The sequence below is a fragment of the Erythrolamprus reginae genome, chromosome 3, assembly GCF_031021105.1.
Source record: "Erythrolamprus reginae isolate rEryReg1 chromosome 3, rEryReg1.hap1, whole genome shotgun sequence".
In the NCBI taxonomy this organism is placed as follows: Eukaryota; Metazoa; Chordata; class Lepidosauria; order Squamata; family Dipsadidae; genus Erythrolamprus; species Erythrolamprus reginae.
This window is the reverse complement of record NC_091952.1, coordinates 228,090,157-228,108,880: the sequence shown is the minus strand read 5'-3', so window position 1 is coordinate 228,108,880 and position 18,724 is coordinate 228,090,157. Positions and strand designations below refer to the sequence as shown.

The window sequence follows — 18,724 nt, the reverse complement described above, 5'->3', positions numbered from 1 at the left end:
AGTAGTAGTAGTAGTAGTTGTTGTTGTTATTATTATTATTATATTATTATTATAATTATAATTATAATAATTATTATTATGCAATGCGGAAGTGCGTGCACATCGTTCCTGTAGCAGCGGTAAGTAGGAACCCCCGCCTGGGCCTAACCCTAACCCTAACCTAAAATGCGCACTTCTGACATGATGCGAACCAGTAGGGAAGGTAAGTAGAACCCATCCCTGTCTTTCCTCCTTATATCCTGCAAAGTACATCTTTATTCCTTCTGGTTTGGGCCTAACAGACTGTAGATAGTTCTTTTTTTACGAATATCTTGCTTTCTTTATTCCTTGTGTTTTGCTGCCCAAAGTCTCACAACTTATGGACCAGTTTCAAAGTGATAAAAACAGAATACAAAGCCATACATTGTGCCTCACCTTATATGCACCGTAGGTGGCCATCCCACAAATGAGAATCATGAGAAGAGAGACTGCGGTTGCAATACACATATCTGAAATAAGGAATGAAATCAGTCACCGCCCTGTGGAAAGCCAGCATTTTTGTTTTATTAAATAAAATGTGCTCATTATTATTGGTCCCCAAGGAAAATGTTCAGAGATTTAACCGAAACTGCTCCCTTAATAGCATTCCATGCTTTTAACAACACACAATGATACCAGAGGCCACAGAAATAAAGATTGCTTCTTTCCCTCCTCTCCTTGTTTATGTAATGCGAACTGGCCTGAGACAAAACTAGATTTTGCTTGATAAGGAGGTGTTTCCGGCCTAGTTTCTTCTCCTTTGGCCCAAGAAAGTATTTTTTCTGGTGCAGGAGCCTCCTCTGCTGGAGGACCTGACTCTTGGTGATGTGTCCAAAATATTTTTAGACTAATGTTTACAGAAGATAGTAATTTTGGACTACGCAGCTCTTTGGCCTAAAAAAAAAGCATGCCTGAGCTAAACCCAGCCCCACTTAACTCCATATTGTTAGCTCCACTGAACTTACTGTTTATCCCTGTCCACTGTGTATACCCACTAAAACCCTCATTGTGTATTGGACAAAATCAATCAATCAATCAATTTATGGATCAGAACTATCAGACCATCTTCTGCATACTGAAGCTGCTCCAACATCATCATCATCATCTTCAGTAGCGGGTTTCTACTAGAAAGGCAGAGGATGGCGCAATGATAGTGAACGGTGCGCTATGCGTGCAGCTTCAGTTCTCTTGTGTGCGCACGCATCCCAGCATATTTTTGCTTCATGCGCAAGTGCAGAAGCAAAATCTTTCTTTCCTTCCTTCCTTCCTTCCTTCCTTCCTTCCTTCCTTCCTTCCTTCCTTCCTTCCTTCCTTCCTTCCTTCCTTCCTTCCTTCCTTCTTTTTTTGTGCCAGGACTTTTTCAAGCTGAATCTCAGTGGGGAAGGCAATCTTGTTTTAATGAATCACTTTCAATTAAAGTCTCAATATCATCTTTAATAGTATTGTCTCGAGAATTTTCAGAGAAGGTTCAACCCCCATATACATATACACAAACAACAATTTTATGCCAGCAGTGAAAGTGCCGCCTTGGCACAATATCAGGTCAGTTTAACAGGAGCCAGATTGTAAATTACTAATGAAATGATATATACTTACTGGCATCGTCCATAAATTCGAAGTCATTGCTTAATTCAGTACCCGCTAAGTGATACTGGCCAGGATCTGTCAAGGCGCTCAATATAATCAGCAGAACCACTGCATTGAGGATCTGGGTAAGAAAAGGAGAGGGGAAAAAAGTGGGACAGGAGAATCAGAAGGTCAAAATATCAATTCTGAAGTTGTGTTCTATGATGGAAAGCGCTAGAAGGGAGCATATTTTGTATTTTTATTACATAGTGCAGTGATGACGAACCTATGGCACGGGTGCCACAGGTGGCACACAGAGCCATATCTGCTGGCACGCGAGCTGTTGTCCTAGCTCAGCGCCAATGTGCATGTGTGTGCCAGCCAGCTGATTTTTGGCCCGCATAGAGGCTCTGGGAGGGCGTATTTGGCTTCCAGAGAGCCTCCGGGAGGGTGTTTTTACCCTTCTCCAGCTCTAGGGAAGCCTTTAGAGCCTGGGGAAGGTGAAACATGAGCCTACTGGGCCCACCAGAAGTTAAGAAACAGGCCTCCATTGGGCCTCTTGGGGATGATGGAAGCTGTTTTCGCCTTCCCTGGGAATTGAATTATGGGTATGGGCACTCATATATGCGTGATAGTGCAAGCGCATGCTTTTTCAACACTCGAGGAAGGAAAGGTTCATCAATACTGCCATAGTGTATCTTAAGATCAGGTGATATTTCTGATATGATTAATGTCCACATATTTTCACTCTTCCAGGTATAAAAATACAGATGTCACTCTGAGACAGAAAATCAAGAAGGCATAAATATGGACATCATGACACTTCTTTACAGGTTTTATTTGAAAATGTGCCCCCTTTTCAAATATGCATAGCCATTCTAGGATGTAAGGGGCGAGTACAAGTGCACTAGAGTGCCTTCCGTCCCCTGTCCTATTGCTCTCCTATATCTCCTATACCTTTCTTCTATTCCTCTATCCCTTCTTCTATTCTTTCATTGATATGTTCTATTACTATACCTTCTTTTCTATTATTTCTTAGATATATATTTACTATGAGTATCTCCTCTATAACCTTCATCATGTATTTTACTATGTGTATATAAATATATACCCACTAAAACCCTCATTGAGTATTGGACAAAATAAATGAATGAATGAATGAATGAGCATAATAATTCCATTCAACAAGACAATTACAATTCAATTGGATTAATGCTACAGAAGATTTCTCATCTCTTTTTTTCCCCATTATTGGACCGGCCCAATGATAGCTTGTCTCAAGAAAAACTCTAAATAGCAGACAGTTAAAGCAAGTTTTAACATTCTATGTTGCTTATAATTTAGGGCAGTGATGGCGAACCTATGGCAAGCGTGCCATGGGTGGCACGCAGAGCCATATCTGAGGGCACACGAGGCATTGCCTTATGTCTGCTCCAGTGCACAGGGCCCGTGCTGGCCAACTGATTTTCAGCCTCCTTTTAGGCCATCTTTGCTCTTCTCAGATTTCAGCAAAGCCTCCTGTGGCCTGGGGACGGCGAAAAATGGCCCCACAGGACAACTGGAAGTTTAGAAATGAACTTCCAGTGGGCCAATTGGCCCATTTTTCTCAATTCCCAAGCTTCAAAAGGCTTTCCTAAAGCCAGGGAAAAGCAAAAAACAGCCCAATGGGCCTAGCAGAAGCCTGGAGGCCTTTTCACACACCTTCTGCTAGAGCAGTGTTTCCCAACCGTGGCAACTTGAAGATATCTGGACTTCAACTCCCAGAATTCCCCAGCCAGCATTTGCTGGCTGGGGAATTCTGGGAGTTGAAGTCCAGATATCTTCAAGTTGCCAAGGTTGGGAAACACTGTCCTAGAGAATGAAATATTTGGGGGAATATTAAAAAAAAAAGGCAGAATATTGTATTTCCCCTAAAGGCGAAGGGGAGAAATGTGTTCTTAAAGGCAGAAAGCCAATCTTCCTACTATAGGAAAACAGCCTCAACTAGAAACCTGAAGTCTTTAGAGATATTTTGTACCCATTAAGAAAACCAGGCCACTCTATTCATAAACAAAACGCCTTCAAGTCACATCTCCCACAGAAGGCTGGAGCTGATGGGGATTCAAAAGTAGAAAAACAAAGACTCCTAAAATCTACATCCACCCACCCAGCTGCAAAGATATCTTCACAGTCACAATGGGAGTCAGACAACAATAATTAGAATACTAAAAAGGGCAAACTCAAGCACAGGTCAAAGTACATTTCACAAGCAGTTATTGTATTGGCAGTTCTGTGTTAGCAAAAACTTCAGAAGGAAAGGATTTAGGGGTAGTGATTTCTGACAGTCTCAAAATGGGTGAACAGTGCAGTCAGGCGGTAGGGAAAGCAAGTAGGATGCTTGGCTGCATAGCTAGACGTATAACAAGCAGGAAGAGGGAGATTATGATCCCGCTATATAGAGCGCTGGTGAGACCACATTTGGAATACGGTGACCAGTTCTGGAGACCTCACCTACAAAAAGATATTGACAAAATTGAACGGGTCCAAAGATGGGCTACAAAAATGGTGGAAGGTCTTAAGCATAAAACGTATCAGGAAAGACTTCATGAACTCAATCTGTATAGTCTGGAGGACAGAAGGAAAAGGGGGGACATGATCGAAACATTTAAATATGTTAAAGGGTTAAATAAGGTCCAGGAGGGAAGTGTTTTTAATAGGAAAGTGAACACAAGAACAAGGGGACACAATCTGAAGTTAGTTGGGGGAAAGATCAAAAGCACCATGAGAAAATATTATTTTACTGAGAGTAGTAGATCCTTGGAACAAACTTCCAGCAGACGTGGTAGATAAATCCACAGTAACTGAATTTAAACATGCCTGGGATAAACATATATCCATCCTAAGATAAAATACAGAAAATAGTATAAGGGCAGACTAGATGGACCATGAGGTCTTTTTCTGCCATCAGACTTCTATGTTTCTATGTAAGCATCTGTATCACCAAGTCCCAAAGAATGTATAAAAGCCCACCTAACTCAAACCCATTTTGTCAGCCACCCCAGAAACTTGTTGCTGTCACTAAAGTTTCTGAAAAACCAAATAAACAGAGACTTTTTTTCCTTGCAACCAGACTCCATTTTACGTGCAGTGTCTTTCTCCCGGCTTGGAACTAGACTGGATTTTTCTTCCAACAGGGAGATTTAAAAAAATAAATAAACCAGGACTTTCTGAGTGGGGATAATTTTTCAGTTTCTTTGTGAGGTTCACAACTACTTCCTATCTGCTTATGATTGGCCAGATGAAAGAGGAAGCAGAACTACAAAAAGCCTCTGGACTAATTCAGAAGGGTACTTTGATGTTTTATAATAAAGTCTCCAGCTGTCCCAAACTTTTCGCCACTAAAAGCCATGATTTTCTACTTCAGGTGTTGTGTAAGTCCAGGCTAAAATATCTGTAGTGATCGATCGTGATTAACGTGGGTCTTGGGAAATAGCTATAAATCTACCCTTGCAGTGGTTATCAACCTTTCCAATGCTGGAACCCCTTAATACAGTTCCTCATGTTGTGGTGACCTCCAGCCATAAGTCTAGCACCAATTCTCCCAACAGAGCTTTAAGCTGATTGGCAGGAAAGTCAGAGGGACACCCCCACTGTAAACGCCTGATTGGTCGGATTGTAAAAATGTGTTCCAAGGCGCCACAATAGAAGTTTTAATTCCTAACTGTTCTGCCGGGCTCTCTGATAGGAGCCTCCCGAAAATTCAAGGGTACAAATTTCAGACACACACACGTTTGAAAATTCAAAACAATGTTCTTTATCACAAAATTCAAAATAAACTAAGCACTCTTTTTGTATTGCAAAGAGCACTCTTCCCAAAACAAACGGGTAGTCTGTACAATTTCCCTTAAGCAGTCTTTAAGTACTTAGCTAGCAGCTGTGAAGAAACTTCACATCCCTTCTTCTTCCAACACACAGGTTGCTCTGCTTTGGTTTCAAAGGCGTGAAAAAACAACAAGGTTCAGCAACACAAGATTCCTCACGAACTCCAACCAGATATTCTTCCACAATGGCCAAACACACATGCTTCTATTTATAGCAGCAGCCCTAATTACTGGAGCCCCACCCAAACACAGGTGGCCTCCCTTATTTCCTGTAATATGTTTCTTACTTGGTCTCTTCTACGCATAATTCTGCGCTTGCGTGGGTCCAAAACGTCATCATCTGAATCAAAGGAAGATAAGGGAGATTGACTGCCTGGGCTGTGTGCCAAGCCCTCCTCTGCCGAGTCACTCCCACCTTCTTCTTCGTCCGAGGAAACTAAACTCTGAACTGATTCTGTCGGCAATAACACAGGCCTGTGACATGTTGAATTTTCCCCTGCATCCACCTCCCCATTCCCTGGGGCAGCAGCTGGGCCAGAGCCAACCACAATACTAACACTGTGGGAAATTTGTCTTTTCCCATGTTCTTGTCCCTGTGAAATGGCCGTTTGACCTCCAAAGGGTTCCCATCCCCCAAGTTGAGAACCACTGCTTAAAAGGATTCCAGAAAATTGGGAGCAGGTCAGAATATCAAAGGAGGAAGGCGGGGAGAGGGTGGAAGCAAAAGAAACCCAGAGGCCAACAAGCATTCAGACAATATTAGCACATAAGGGATTAAAAGGAGGGCGACTGAGCTACAGCATGCTGAGTAATCTGTTTGCCCGCTGTGCGAAATGAAGTTCTGGTTACATAAAGGATAAAGCTTGGGCAAATCACTTAGCATGTAACTCAGCAATTCCATTCAGTTGATGTAAAATGCTTACGTTTGAAATCATCATCTCCTAAGTCTCCCGAGCCACGAGGGATGTAAAGAAACAAGGCATTTCAGAGAACACTGCCCCAGTTCACCTATTGCACTTAAGGCTGCTGTGTGTTTTAACATGGTCAAAAGAAGACACATTAATTATATATAGTAGCTTGCCTTAGCTTTCTGTGTTAGTCGTTTGGCGGGACCCAGGAGAAGAGCCTTCTCTGTGGCGGCCCCGACCCTCTGGAACCAGCTCCCCCCCGGAGATTAGAAGTGCCCCCACCCTCCATGCCTTTCGTAAAGTTCTTAAGACCCATCTCTGCCGTCAGGCATGGGGGAACTGAGACATCTCCCCCGGGCCTATACAGTTTATACATGGTATGCTTGTGTGTATGTTTGCTTTTAATAATGGGTTTTTTCGTGTTTTTTAAAATTATTAGATTTGTTCTTACATTGTCTTTGTTATTGTTGTGAGCCGCCCCGAGTCTACGGAGAGGGGCGGCATACAAATCTAATAATAAATAAATAAATAAATAAATAAATAATAATAATAATAATAATAATCCGGATGTTTTTTTCTGATTTTCTGTGGCTCCAGAAAATCAAAGACCCTACAGCAGTGATAGTGAACCTTTTTTTCCTTGGATGCCGAAAGACCGCGAGCGTGCACTATCGCACATCCACGAGTGCCCACACCCATAATTCAATGCCTGCAGAGGGCGAAAACAGCTTCCGGCACCGCCCTCTGGAGGCCAAAAAGAGCCTGTTTCCCAACTTCTGGTGGGCCCAGTAGGCTTGTGTTTCTCCCTCCCCAGGCTCCAAAGGCTTCCCTGGAGCCAGGAGAGGGTAAAAATTCCCTCCGCTCCCCCCTGGAGGCTCTCTTAAAGCCAAAAGCGCCCTCCCTCTGTGTGAGCCAAAAATCAGCTGGCCGGCACAAATATGCACGTTGGAGCTGAGCTAGGGGAATGGCTAATGTGCCAGCAGATATGGCTTTGCGTGCCACCTGTGGACACCCGTGCCATAAGTTCGCCATCACTGTCTTAGAACAGTGTTTCCCAACCTTGGCAACTTGAAGCTATCTGGACTTCAACTGCCAGAAGTCCCCAGCCTTCTATGTGTGTCCTTCTATGACTATCATGTGCTTCTTGAGTAGGTGTCAAGAAAACAGAAGGACCACAAGATTGTACGCCAGCTGCAATTTCATCCAATGCCAAAGATGTTAAAGTCCCAGGTCCAGAGTCCCTAAAACTCAAAGCCACTCAATCTTGCCAGGGTTTAGCCAAAGCCTGCTGTCTCCCATCCAGACCCACACAGCCTCTAGACCAGTGTTTCCCAACCTTGGCAACTTGAAGATATTTGGACTTCAACTCCCAGAAGTCCCCAGCCAGCATTCGCTGGCTGGGGACTTCTGGGAGTTGAAGTCCAGATATCTTCAAGTTGTCAAGGTTGGGAAACACTGTCTTAGAAGATCTAACTGAGATTTCCCATTCGATTCCTTATTTATTTCAATGAAGCCAAAGAGTCTTTTGTGAGTGTTATGCCCCAGTTTCACAATGGGCAATAACATATGCCCCCATCTTAAGAGGACAAAAGCAGGGTAGAGCTAGAAATTGTTGCTTCCCAACTAGCTATGACCTGTCTTTCTAGGACAGGGGTTTCCAACCGTGCCAACTTTAAGACTTGTGGACTTCAACACCCAGAATATCTCAGCCAGCAAATAATGTGTATTTAACCTTTCTTCCCCACCCACATCTTCTCCTGGAATTCCCAGCCCAGAATTCTCACTAGAGGCACAGATGAAGCTCAGGCTGTTGAACTTCAGATACATTATTTAAGGTCTAGCTCAGTGGTTCTCAATCTTTCTAATGCTGCAACCCCTTAATACAGTTCCTCGTGTTGTGGTGACCACCAACCATAAGTCTAGCACCAATCCTCCCAACAGAGCTTTAAGCTAATTGGCAGGAAGGTCAGAGGGACAACCCCACTGTAAACACCTGATTGGTCAGATTGTAAAAATATGTTCCGAGGCGCCAGAATAGAAACTTTAGTTCCTAACACCATGGGAAATTTGTCTTCTTCCACACTCTTAGGCGACCCCTGTGAAACGGTCATTCGACCCCCAAAGGGGTCCCGATCCCCAGGTTGAGAACCACTGTCTAGCTCTTTGAAGAAGGCTCTAGTTCTGACAGCAGTAGAACATAAATGGACGAACAACAGGAAAGCGGATGGATTCCTTGTTAAGAGTATGAGCTCCTGAACATATGAAGAGTGCTAAAAGAATACAGAGAAATAAAATAGCAGCAGGCTCCATTCAAAAGGGAAAAATGTTCATTACATAGCTGCTTGGAATGCTAACGGTTGATTTAGCCAGTGAAAGGCTGCAATTTTTTTTTTACAACCACACTGTGGGCGTGGCTTATTTTGTGGGTGTGGTTTGCTGGCCGTGTGACCAGGTGGAGTGGGCTTTCCTAGATATGGTCATGTCTCGTCAACACTCCACGGCCTGCACTGGCTGCCGATCAGTTTCCGGTCACAATTCAAAGTGTTGGTAATGACCTATAAAGCCCTACATGGCATCGGATCAGAATACCTTTGGGACCATCTTCTGCCGTACGAATCCCAGTGGCCGATCAGGTCCCACAGAGTTGGCCTTCTCTGGGTCCCGTTGACTAAGCAATGCTGTCTCTCGGGACCCAGGGGAAGAGCCTTCTCTGTGGCGGCCCCGGCCCTCTGGAATCAACTCCCCCCGAAGATTAGAACTGCCCCCACCCTTCTCGCCTTTTGCAAGCTGTTGAAAACCCACCTATGTTGCCAGGCATGGGGAAGTTGATTTCCCCCCCCCCCAGCTATTACGGTTTATGTATGGTTTGATTGAGTTGTATGATTATTTTAATTATAAAGGTTTTTAAACTGTTTTTAATATTGGATTGGTACACTGTTTATTATTGTTGTGAGCCGCTCTGAGTCTCCGGAAAGGGGCGGCATACAAATCTAATAAATTATTATTATTATTATTATTATTATTATTATTATTATTATTATTATTATTAATGAATATAAGTTTTTTGTGATGTAAATGCTAGCTTTATTTTTATTTTATTTTAAAAAACCCTCATAGGATAGGAAAACTGGCTTCTATTTAAATCACTTGTTGGAGAGAAAAACAGGAGTGAGACAGGAAATCCTCTTGTTCTTTAACTCAGTCACTCATTCTACTGACAATTGTTCAAATGAGAACAAAACACATGGACAAACATTTTCTCCTCTTTCTCCCTCATGATCAGATAGGGTCACTGGTGTAAAAAGACGTTAATCTATTGGACTTATATACTGCCCTTCTCCAAGGACTCAGGATGGCTCACAACATATAAAAAATACAAAAAACGAGATTCAAAGTCCAATATTTAAAACAATCGAAAACCCCAAATTTAAAATCAAACAGCCCTACTCAGTCATACCACAGTCATACTAAAGGCCAGGGCTAAATGTTCGACTGCATTCTTTCAATCCAAGCTTTTCATTCAAACAATTTAAAGCGGTAGAATAATAATTTTAAAAACCCACAAATGCGAGGAGGCAAACAAAGTGTAAGAAAAAGGAATTATGCAGTTTATAGTATTCATTTATATCGTATTTATAGTTTTAAAAATGCCTTCTCGAGCAAAGCTTGACTCCTAGCAATTATACGCACATGACCATATTAATTTGTCAAATAAGGTCAAGGGCAGTTGAAGCATAGATTTATCTGCAAGCAGTAGTTGTTTTCATATACAGAGGTACCTCTACTTAAGAACTTAATTCCTTCCGTGACCAGGTTCTTAAGTAGAAAAGTTTGTAAGTAGAAGCAATTTTTCCCATAGGAATCAATGTAAAAGCAAATAATGCGTGCAAACCCATTGGGAAAGAAATAAAAGCTCGGAATTTGGGTGGAAGGAGGAGGAGGAAGAAAAGGAGGAGGAGGACAGTCGCTGCTCAGAGTGAAGGGAGCATTTCTTTTCTCTGGGCACTGGCAGAGGTTTATTCCCTCTCCAAGCGCCCAGAGAAAGGAAAATGCTTCGTTCGCTCTGGACTGCCAAAGCTTCCTTAAGCGCCACCGAAAGGCTCCTCTGCCACCCCAGAAAAGCCCGAGATGGGTGGGATTAAAGGGGGAATGGCAGGAAACTGGCCGGGCCTTCATGCCGCTCTTAAATTTCCTGGGAAATTTTTCCGGGCTCGGGTTCTTAAGTAGAAAGTGGTTCTTAAGAAGAGGCAAAAAAATCTTGAACACCCGGTTCTTATCTAGAAAAGTTCTTAAGTAGAGGCATTTGATACTTCCCATCCGATAAAAATGATCTCTTTGCCTTTTCTCCAAACTCTTTGTTATGATCCAGAACAGTCATGTAGTAATCTCATTAGTTAAGCAATCATTTACACTGATTGTTCCATACGGGGGACGATCCATTGGTGGGAAGACAGCGATACATGCCTGCTCAGCTAATTCCTGGGCTCCAGAGGGTCCTATAACAATGCCGCAGCTTTGGAGACTTTAGAATCTCAGTTATCTCTTTCCTCTCTCTGGACTGCTGTCTTTAATTTTAGGTGACAGGTTTACTACCAAATGGAAAAGATCTATTGCATTTAAAAAAATGAATATTTACTAGTATTTACAACTTTGGGGTTCAAATGGGACAAGTTAGAGCTATTGCAGAAAACTGCACATATAGAAAGGCGAAATGTATAAACTTGGCTAGCGAGAGTAAGTCCTTTAAATCATCAATCCCAACTGCATTATTTGCATTTTTAAAAATTGCAATAATACTACATGTACTGTATTTATCTTTTTAAAAAACTTATTAGTGGTCCGCAGTTTTTAAAATTATGAAATTTATTTTTTATTTATTTATTTATTTTGTCCAATACACAATGAAAGTTTTAGTGGGTATACATACATGATGGAGGTTATAGAGGAGATACTCATAGTAAAATATATCTATGAAAGAATAGAAGAAGAGATATAGGAATAGAAGAAAGGTATAGGAGATATAGGAGAGCAATAGGACAGGGGATGGAAGGCACTCTAGTGCACTTGTACTCGCCCCTTACTGACCTCTTAGGAATCTGGATAGGTCAACCGTAGATAATCTAAGGGTAAAGTGTTGGGGGTTTGGAGACCTCGAGGTCCAAAAGTGGACCTCAAGGTCCAAAAGATTGGCAACCTCTGCTTTAAATAGACAGTAGGTATAGTTAGGTACAAGTCAATCTCAAATATGGAAAAGTTATGGCATTAGCATATTTTTTAATGTATTATCAGCATCAATACTGGATGGAAAATATATGAAATATATGAAAACGTTTTGTGCAGGGTGAGCCCTACTGAATCTACAATCCATTTTCTTTTACTCAATCCTCAATTATATATTTCAACTATACATTTAAATTTTAATAATTGTTCTAATTATACTTTTCCAGGGTACTTTAGACTTGCACTACCTCCTGCGCCTATTTTGCAGATCAGAATGTCTCTAAATGTGTCTCAATTCTGTCACGTTGCCTGCAGAATTGTATTCATTGTCTCATTTGTTGATTTTTGGTCCTTGGCCAAGGTATAGAATTGCTGCTACAGTACTTCAAAGTGGAGGAAATAAGGAAGTTGGCGACAGAAACGTCAGCGGTGAGATTTCGCTTCTGTGTGTCGCATTCACCTGCCATGTCCCAATGTACTGTTGGTATTGCTGAAATCCAATTCGGATTTCAGTGATACCAACTGAAAAGAATTTGTAGCAAAGGGTTGAGCTTTTAGGTGCTTGTTACTCTCTGAGCTCAGGGTTTCTTGTAGATATTACCTAGTTTGATAATGAAGTATTTGCAAGGAAACCATAGAAAGGCCAGACAGATTAATAATAATAATGATGATGATGATAACAACAACAACAACAACGAGTTGGAAAGGACCTTTGGAAAGGTCTTCTAGTTGGAAAGGTCTTCTAGTCCACCCCCCTTCTTAGGCAGGAAACCCTACACTACTTGAGACAGATGGTTATCCAATATCTTCTTAAAAACTTCCAGTGTTGGGGCATTCCCAACTTCTGGAGGCAAGCTGTTCCACTGATTAATTGTTCTAACTGTCAGGAAATTTCTCCTTAGTTCTAAGTTACTTCTCTCCTTGTTTAGTTTCCACCCATTGCTTCTTGTTCTAACCCTCAGATGCTTTGGAGAATAGGTTGACTCCTTCTTCTTTGCGCCAACCCCTGAGATATTGGAACACTGTTATCATGTCTCCCCTGGTCCTTCTTTTCATTAAACTAGCCATGCCCAGTTCTTCATATGGTGTAGCCTCTAATCTCCTAATCATCTTTGTCGCTCTTCTCTGCACTTTTTCTATAGATTAGTGTGTGTTGCTTTTTCCAGCTTGTCCAGAAATGATCTGAATGTTGTGTGAGGTGGCTAAGTTTGCTGAACCAACTCATTTGAAGTGGGTATTTCTAACGCTGAGCAAAAAACCAACAAACATCTATTTTGAGCTTGAAACAGGTGTTCTAACCTTTCTGAAAGTGTTGTTATGCAGTTTCAATAGTTCCAGAAATATTCTGAGCCTGAAACTTACATGTTACACTCAAGAATACCTCTGGCATATCCAGGGCAGATTGTGAGCAATTTTATAAGGTCAACATAACCTGCGTCGAGCTTGAAAAGTTTTAGAAGTCTCTAATTAATACACAGAGAAACAGCAAAGAGCTTCAAAAAGACCTCTGCAAACAAGGACTGGCAACTGTAGGTCAAAGTGAATAAATGTAAAGAAACAAACCAGGTCAGAAAGCCCTAAATTCATACATCCATTGATTCCAATCTGCGGAAAGAAAAAATTGATCCAGCCAGTAGCGCTATAAATAAGTAGTGCTATAAATAAGTGATAAATGTTTTGTTGGGAATTGTTCAGAAAGGAAACAAAAGTAAAATTGCTTTTATAGAAATCGATGGTTTGACCATATGTTGGTTCAGGCACTTCAAGAAAGCAAAGCTGGAAAAATGCTCCAGCATAAAGCAAATTCTTCTGCAGGGCTAACTTGCTAAAGTATTTTGACACAATATAGAATAGAATAGAATAGAATTTTTTTTATTGGCCAAGTGTGATTGGACACACAAGGAATTTGTCTTGGTGCATATGCTCTCAGAGTACATAAAATAAAATATACATTTGTCAAGAATCATGTGGTACGACACTTAATGATTGTCACAGGGGTCAAATAAGCAATGAAGAAGCAATATTAATAAAAATCTTAGGATATAAGCAACAAGTTATAGTCATACAGTCAACATGGGAGGAAATGGGTGAAAGGAATAATGAGAAAAACTAGTAGAATAAAAGTGCAGATTTAGTAGAAAGTCTGACAGTGTTGAGGGAATTATTTGTTTAGTAGAGTGATGGCGTTCGGGAAAAAACTGTTCTTGTGTCTAGTTGTCTTGGTGTGCAGTGCTCTGTAGTGACGTTTTGAGGGTAGGAGTTGAAACAGTTTGTGTCCAGGATGTGAGGGGTCAGTAAATATTTTCCCCGCCCTCTTTTTGACTCGTGCCGTATACAGGTCCTCAATGGAAGGCAGGTTGGCAGCAGTTGCTTTTTCTGCAGTTCTGATTGTCCTCTGAAGTCTGTGTCGGTCCTGTTGGGTTGCAGTACCAAACCAGATGACAGACTCAATGATTCCTCTGTAGAACTGTATCAGTAGCTCCTTGGGCAGTTTGAGCTTCTTGAGCTGGCGCAGAAAGAACATTCTTTGTTGTGCTTTTTTGATGATGTTTTTGATGTAAGGTGACCATTTTAGGTCTTGAGATATGATAGAACCTATTTTAAAAACACTGAAGTCTGTTTCTAGATTTTTTTTCAAAAGGGAGCCGGGGTAGTTCAGTGGTTAGAGTGCAGCACTGCAGGCTACTTCAGCTAACTGCTAGCTGTAGTACAGCCGTTCAAATCTCACCACCGGCTCAAGGTTGACTCAGCCTTTCATCATTCTGTAAAATGATGGACCCAGATTGTTGAGGTCAATAGGCTGATTCTGTAAAATGTTTAGAGAGGGCTGTAAAAGCGCTATGAAACGTTATATAAGTCTAAATGCTATTGCTATAAAAAAGCTGTTTTTTAATTAATGATTTTTTAAAAAATTGTAGCACACCAAAGAAGCAGCCTTTCTTGAGCAACAAACCAAAATACTGCAGAATTGTAAGCCTAATTGAAGTTTTGTTTAGTGATAGCCTCACTTAATGATCAAGTTACCAGTCCCAATTGTGGTTGCTGGATGAGAATTACCTGTATATAAATTCAATAAATCTATGAATCCATTCCAAAAGAATTTCTGTGATGTCAAAAGTAAGTTCTATTTATACCACAATTAATGTTTGGGCTTCTGTGGCTTTTTTCCATCTGTGGGCAGAATAAAGGACTAGAAGGAATTCTCTTCTGGGCAAGAGATAAAGTTTCCACCAACTCCTGATCTAGTACCAGGTTATTTACTTCTGACCACTGAGAACTGACTTTCACAATACCCAGGAACAAAGATAAAGCTATCTGATTTCTCTGAGAAAACAGATAGGGTTTGTTGCTAATTAACACAAGGCTACGAATAACAGATAGTATTACCAGCCAGGCTGCATTAGGGAATTAATACGTTTAGGTGGAGAACTGCAAGATTATTATGGATTACATGACTGGGTTGGGCAGAAGAACATGTTGCTGGATACGGGTTAAATGATGTGTAGTACCCATGGAGATACAGAAAAAAGCAGGAAAATCCTTGGTTGTTTAAATAAAAAAAAGTGTTTATAGGGGGGCAGCAAAGACATGCTTATTGTGACATTGTCATGCAAATAATGTGATTTAAATGACTTGAATGTAATTGTGATCATGTATCCTCATTTTGATATCATTGTGACTTATTATGGACACTTATATTAAAGAAATATCTCTCTGATCAGTTTTAGATGGGATATATACATATATATATATATATATTTGTTTTCGTAGATTTTCATGGGTGCAGGTATGACGGTCTTGGTATATTCGGGTTTCTTCCCGTGTAGGATTTGGAAATTTCTGGCAACGTTTTGACGAGGTCCCACTCGTCATCTTCAGGCTGGTGCTTCTGTCCGTGTTCTAGGGCGCCTTAGAACAAGGACAGAAACACCAGCCTGAAGATGACGAGTGAGACCTCGTCGAAACGTCGCCAGAAATTTCCAAATCCTACACGGGAAGAAACCCGAATATACCAACACCGTCATACCTGTCCCCATGAAAATCTACGAAAACACACACATATATATACATACATACATACATACATACAATACATAGAGAGAGAGGGAGGGAGGGAGACACACACACACACACACACAAACACCGGTATTCGCAAATCCAGTTACTTTTAGTTTTACAGAAGAAAAAAAAAGAATTGAGATATTATAAATATAGGATTTAAAGAACCTCTCAGAGGACTGTGAGGTATTCTGTTCAGTCCTAAAGTGCTAAACCTGGTACTAAAGATAAACTAGTTCCAATTTTCCCTGGTCTATTACTGGTTGTCCTCAATTTATGGCTTAGGACAAGACTATTTACAGGACTGTCTCCTGCCACATACCCCCCAGAGACCAATAAGACCACATAGGATTGGCCTTCTCCAGGTCCCGTCGACTTGGCAGAACCACGGGAAAGGGCCTTTTCTGTGACTGCCCCGGCTCTATGGACCCCCCCCCCCCCCCCCCCCCGATGTCTGTATTGCTCCCATTCTACTAGCCCTCCGAAAGGCTGCGAAGACCTGGCTTTGCCATCAGACCTGGGGGCTGGGAATATTTACATCTGTTATGGCCGAATTGTGTTTGAGTGGCATACATGTTTGTTGATTGGATTGTTTGCTCTGTGGGTTTTATAATTGGGGTTTTCATTGTTTTAATATTTAATATTTGACTTCTTTTATTATTGTAACGTATTTTAATATTTTGTAAGCCGCCCTGAGTCCTATTGGGATTCGGCCGCATAGACGTTGAATGAATGAATGAATAAACAATCACATTTATGACCACAATTGAGCCCCAAATTACTGTTGCTAATAAGTGAGACAGTTCTTAAATGAGTTTTGCTCCATATTACGACCTTGATTGCACAATTGTTAAGTGAATCACTGCCGTTGTTAAGGTAGTGATTTTGGGAGTCTCTTGAACACCCCTCATTAATAGTGTTGGGCGAACCCAACGAAGTTCGGGTTCAGTGAACTTACCCGAACTTGGCGGCGGAGTTTGGGTAAGTTCACCGAACCTGAACCCGAACCTAAACACTTCTGGAAATAAAGCCATGCACCAGGAAGAAGTCTCTGTGTCATCAAAGCTCCGCCCCCGGAATCCCATCGTGGGATTCCCTACCTTCTTTTGCTTGCAGCGCTGCTGCGTCCTTTTCCGTAAAATTTTTTAAAAAAATTTACAGAAAAGGACGCCGCAGCAGTGCGTGGAGGTGGGGAATCCCATGATGGGATTCCAGGAGTGGAGCTTTGACTACACAGAGACTTCTTCCTGGCCGGCCGAAATAAAGCCACGCGCCAGGAAAAAGTCTCTGTGACGTCAAAGCTCTGCCTCAGGAATCTCATTGTGGGATTCCCCGCCTCCTTTTGCGCCTCCTTTTGCGCCTCCCTCCCAGCCTCCCAACCGGCCGACAGCTCCCCGGTGTTTGCCTTCCTCCGCCGCCACTGGCACCCGGTTCCTCCTCTTCTTCTCAGCAGATGACAGTCGGGCGGCAGCACTTCGCGGTGTTCAGCATGAATGCGGAACTCAAACCCAAACTTTTTTAAAAGTTTGGGTTCGGCATGCCGAACACCGCAAAGTTCGGTACGAGCCCGAACTGTGCAAGTTTGGTTCGCCCAACACTACTCATTAACAGTTATTTTGAACACCATATCCTTAGAGAGCTGGGTAGGAAAGAAAGTCATTTATTCAATACCTGGCAGCCTAATTACCTCAGAAGGTTAAGTTAAATCCATTTACTACTCAGCATTTTTATAGATTCTTTTCATTTACTGCCTCTCATCCTATTGAACGTACAGTCCTTTGGAGAAGTGGCTGTACAAAATGATAATAAGCAAACAAATACATTAAAGCAGGGGTCCTCAAACTTGGCAACTTTAAGACTTGTGGACTTCAACTCCCAGAATTAAAGTTGTCAAGTTTGAAGACCGCGGTTTTAAGGCAAGCTATTTTGAGATACCCCTGCCAATTTTCCACGTATATTATTAATATTGTCATTGTATTATCATACTATAATATCCTTGATAGTTTTCTGAAAGGGTTTCTTACCCATGTTCTGCATTAACAGACTTTTAGAACCAAATGTTCACATATTATTCATTTTTTGTGCTCTTTTTAATTTTTGTAAGTGGCCAACAGGCATGTTGTTTCAGTTGGAAAGTTATATATAAATGCAGGGCATAAATAAATCTCGCCATTTGACTACAAGCTTGCAAATAAGTCACTTGAATTCAGAAAATAAACAATGCATTTTAATATAGTGAGATTGTAGAAAGAATAACATTTCCTGGCAGAGTGTCAGTTTTAATCCCTTGCATTGTTGTTCTTTTTTTTTCTTTATAATAAGATGAGGCAGCAAAAAGCATTTTCTTATCCTTTTATAATAAGATGAGGCATCAAGTAAAAAGCATTTTCTTACCCTTTTTAAATAAGTGCACCTGCAAGTTGAATTAACATCAACTTATATTGCATTTCAATATGGCTCACATCCATTTCCTATCCTGAATAAATATTCACAGGAGATGAGATCCAGACAGAAAGTATTCTTAATAGCACTCAATATAACTCCATAATATCAGAATAGCCATCATCAAGCCATTTCATATCTGAACAGCTCATTCATAAACATTTGTAAAAGCTTTTTAAAAGACAGGTCTGGAGGCCAATTATTCTTAGGCCAAAGACTTGGTCTGAATGCAAAGTTATAATTCATGCAATTTCCTATGTCCAGTCAACGAAGCAGTGGAAGTGATGTGCCGGTGCCTGGAAGCTGTTGGGGCCTGGATGGGTGTCAACAAACTCAAAATCAACCCAGACAAGACGGAGTGGCTGTGGGTTTTGCCTCCCAAGGACAATTCTATCTGTCTGTCCATTACCCTGGGGGGGGGGAAGTAGTGACCCCCTCAGAGAGGGTCTGCAACTTGGGCGTCCTCCTCGATCCACAGCTCACATTAGAGAAACACCTTTCAGCTGTGGCGAGGGGGGCATTTGCCCAGGTTCGCCTGGTGCGCCAATTGCGGCCCTATTTGGATCGGGACTCACTGCTCACAGTCACTCATGCCCTCATCACCTTGAGGCTCGACTACTGTAACGCTCTCTACATGGGGCTACCTTTGAA

The 18,724-nt window shown here is 41.6% G+C and overlaps 1 protein-coding gene across 1 annotated transcript in view; it reads right to left on the bottom strand.

Moving 5' to 3' along the window:
- Positions 1-18,724, bottom strand: part of LAPTM4B (lysosomal protein transmembrane 4 beta) — a 71,404-nt gene that overhangs the window by 43,928 nt on the left and 8,752 nt on the right. Inside the window, exons 2-3 of the mRNA XM_070749230.1 lie at positions 1,615-1,726; positions 415-488 (exon numbers count right to left, since the gene is read on the bottom strand). Of these exons, the coding sequence (XP_070605331.1) occupies positions 415-488; positions 1,615-1,726 (186 nt within the window). The remainder of the gene's footprint in view (positions 1-414; positions 489-1,614; positions 1,727-18,724) is intronic.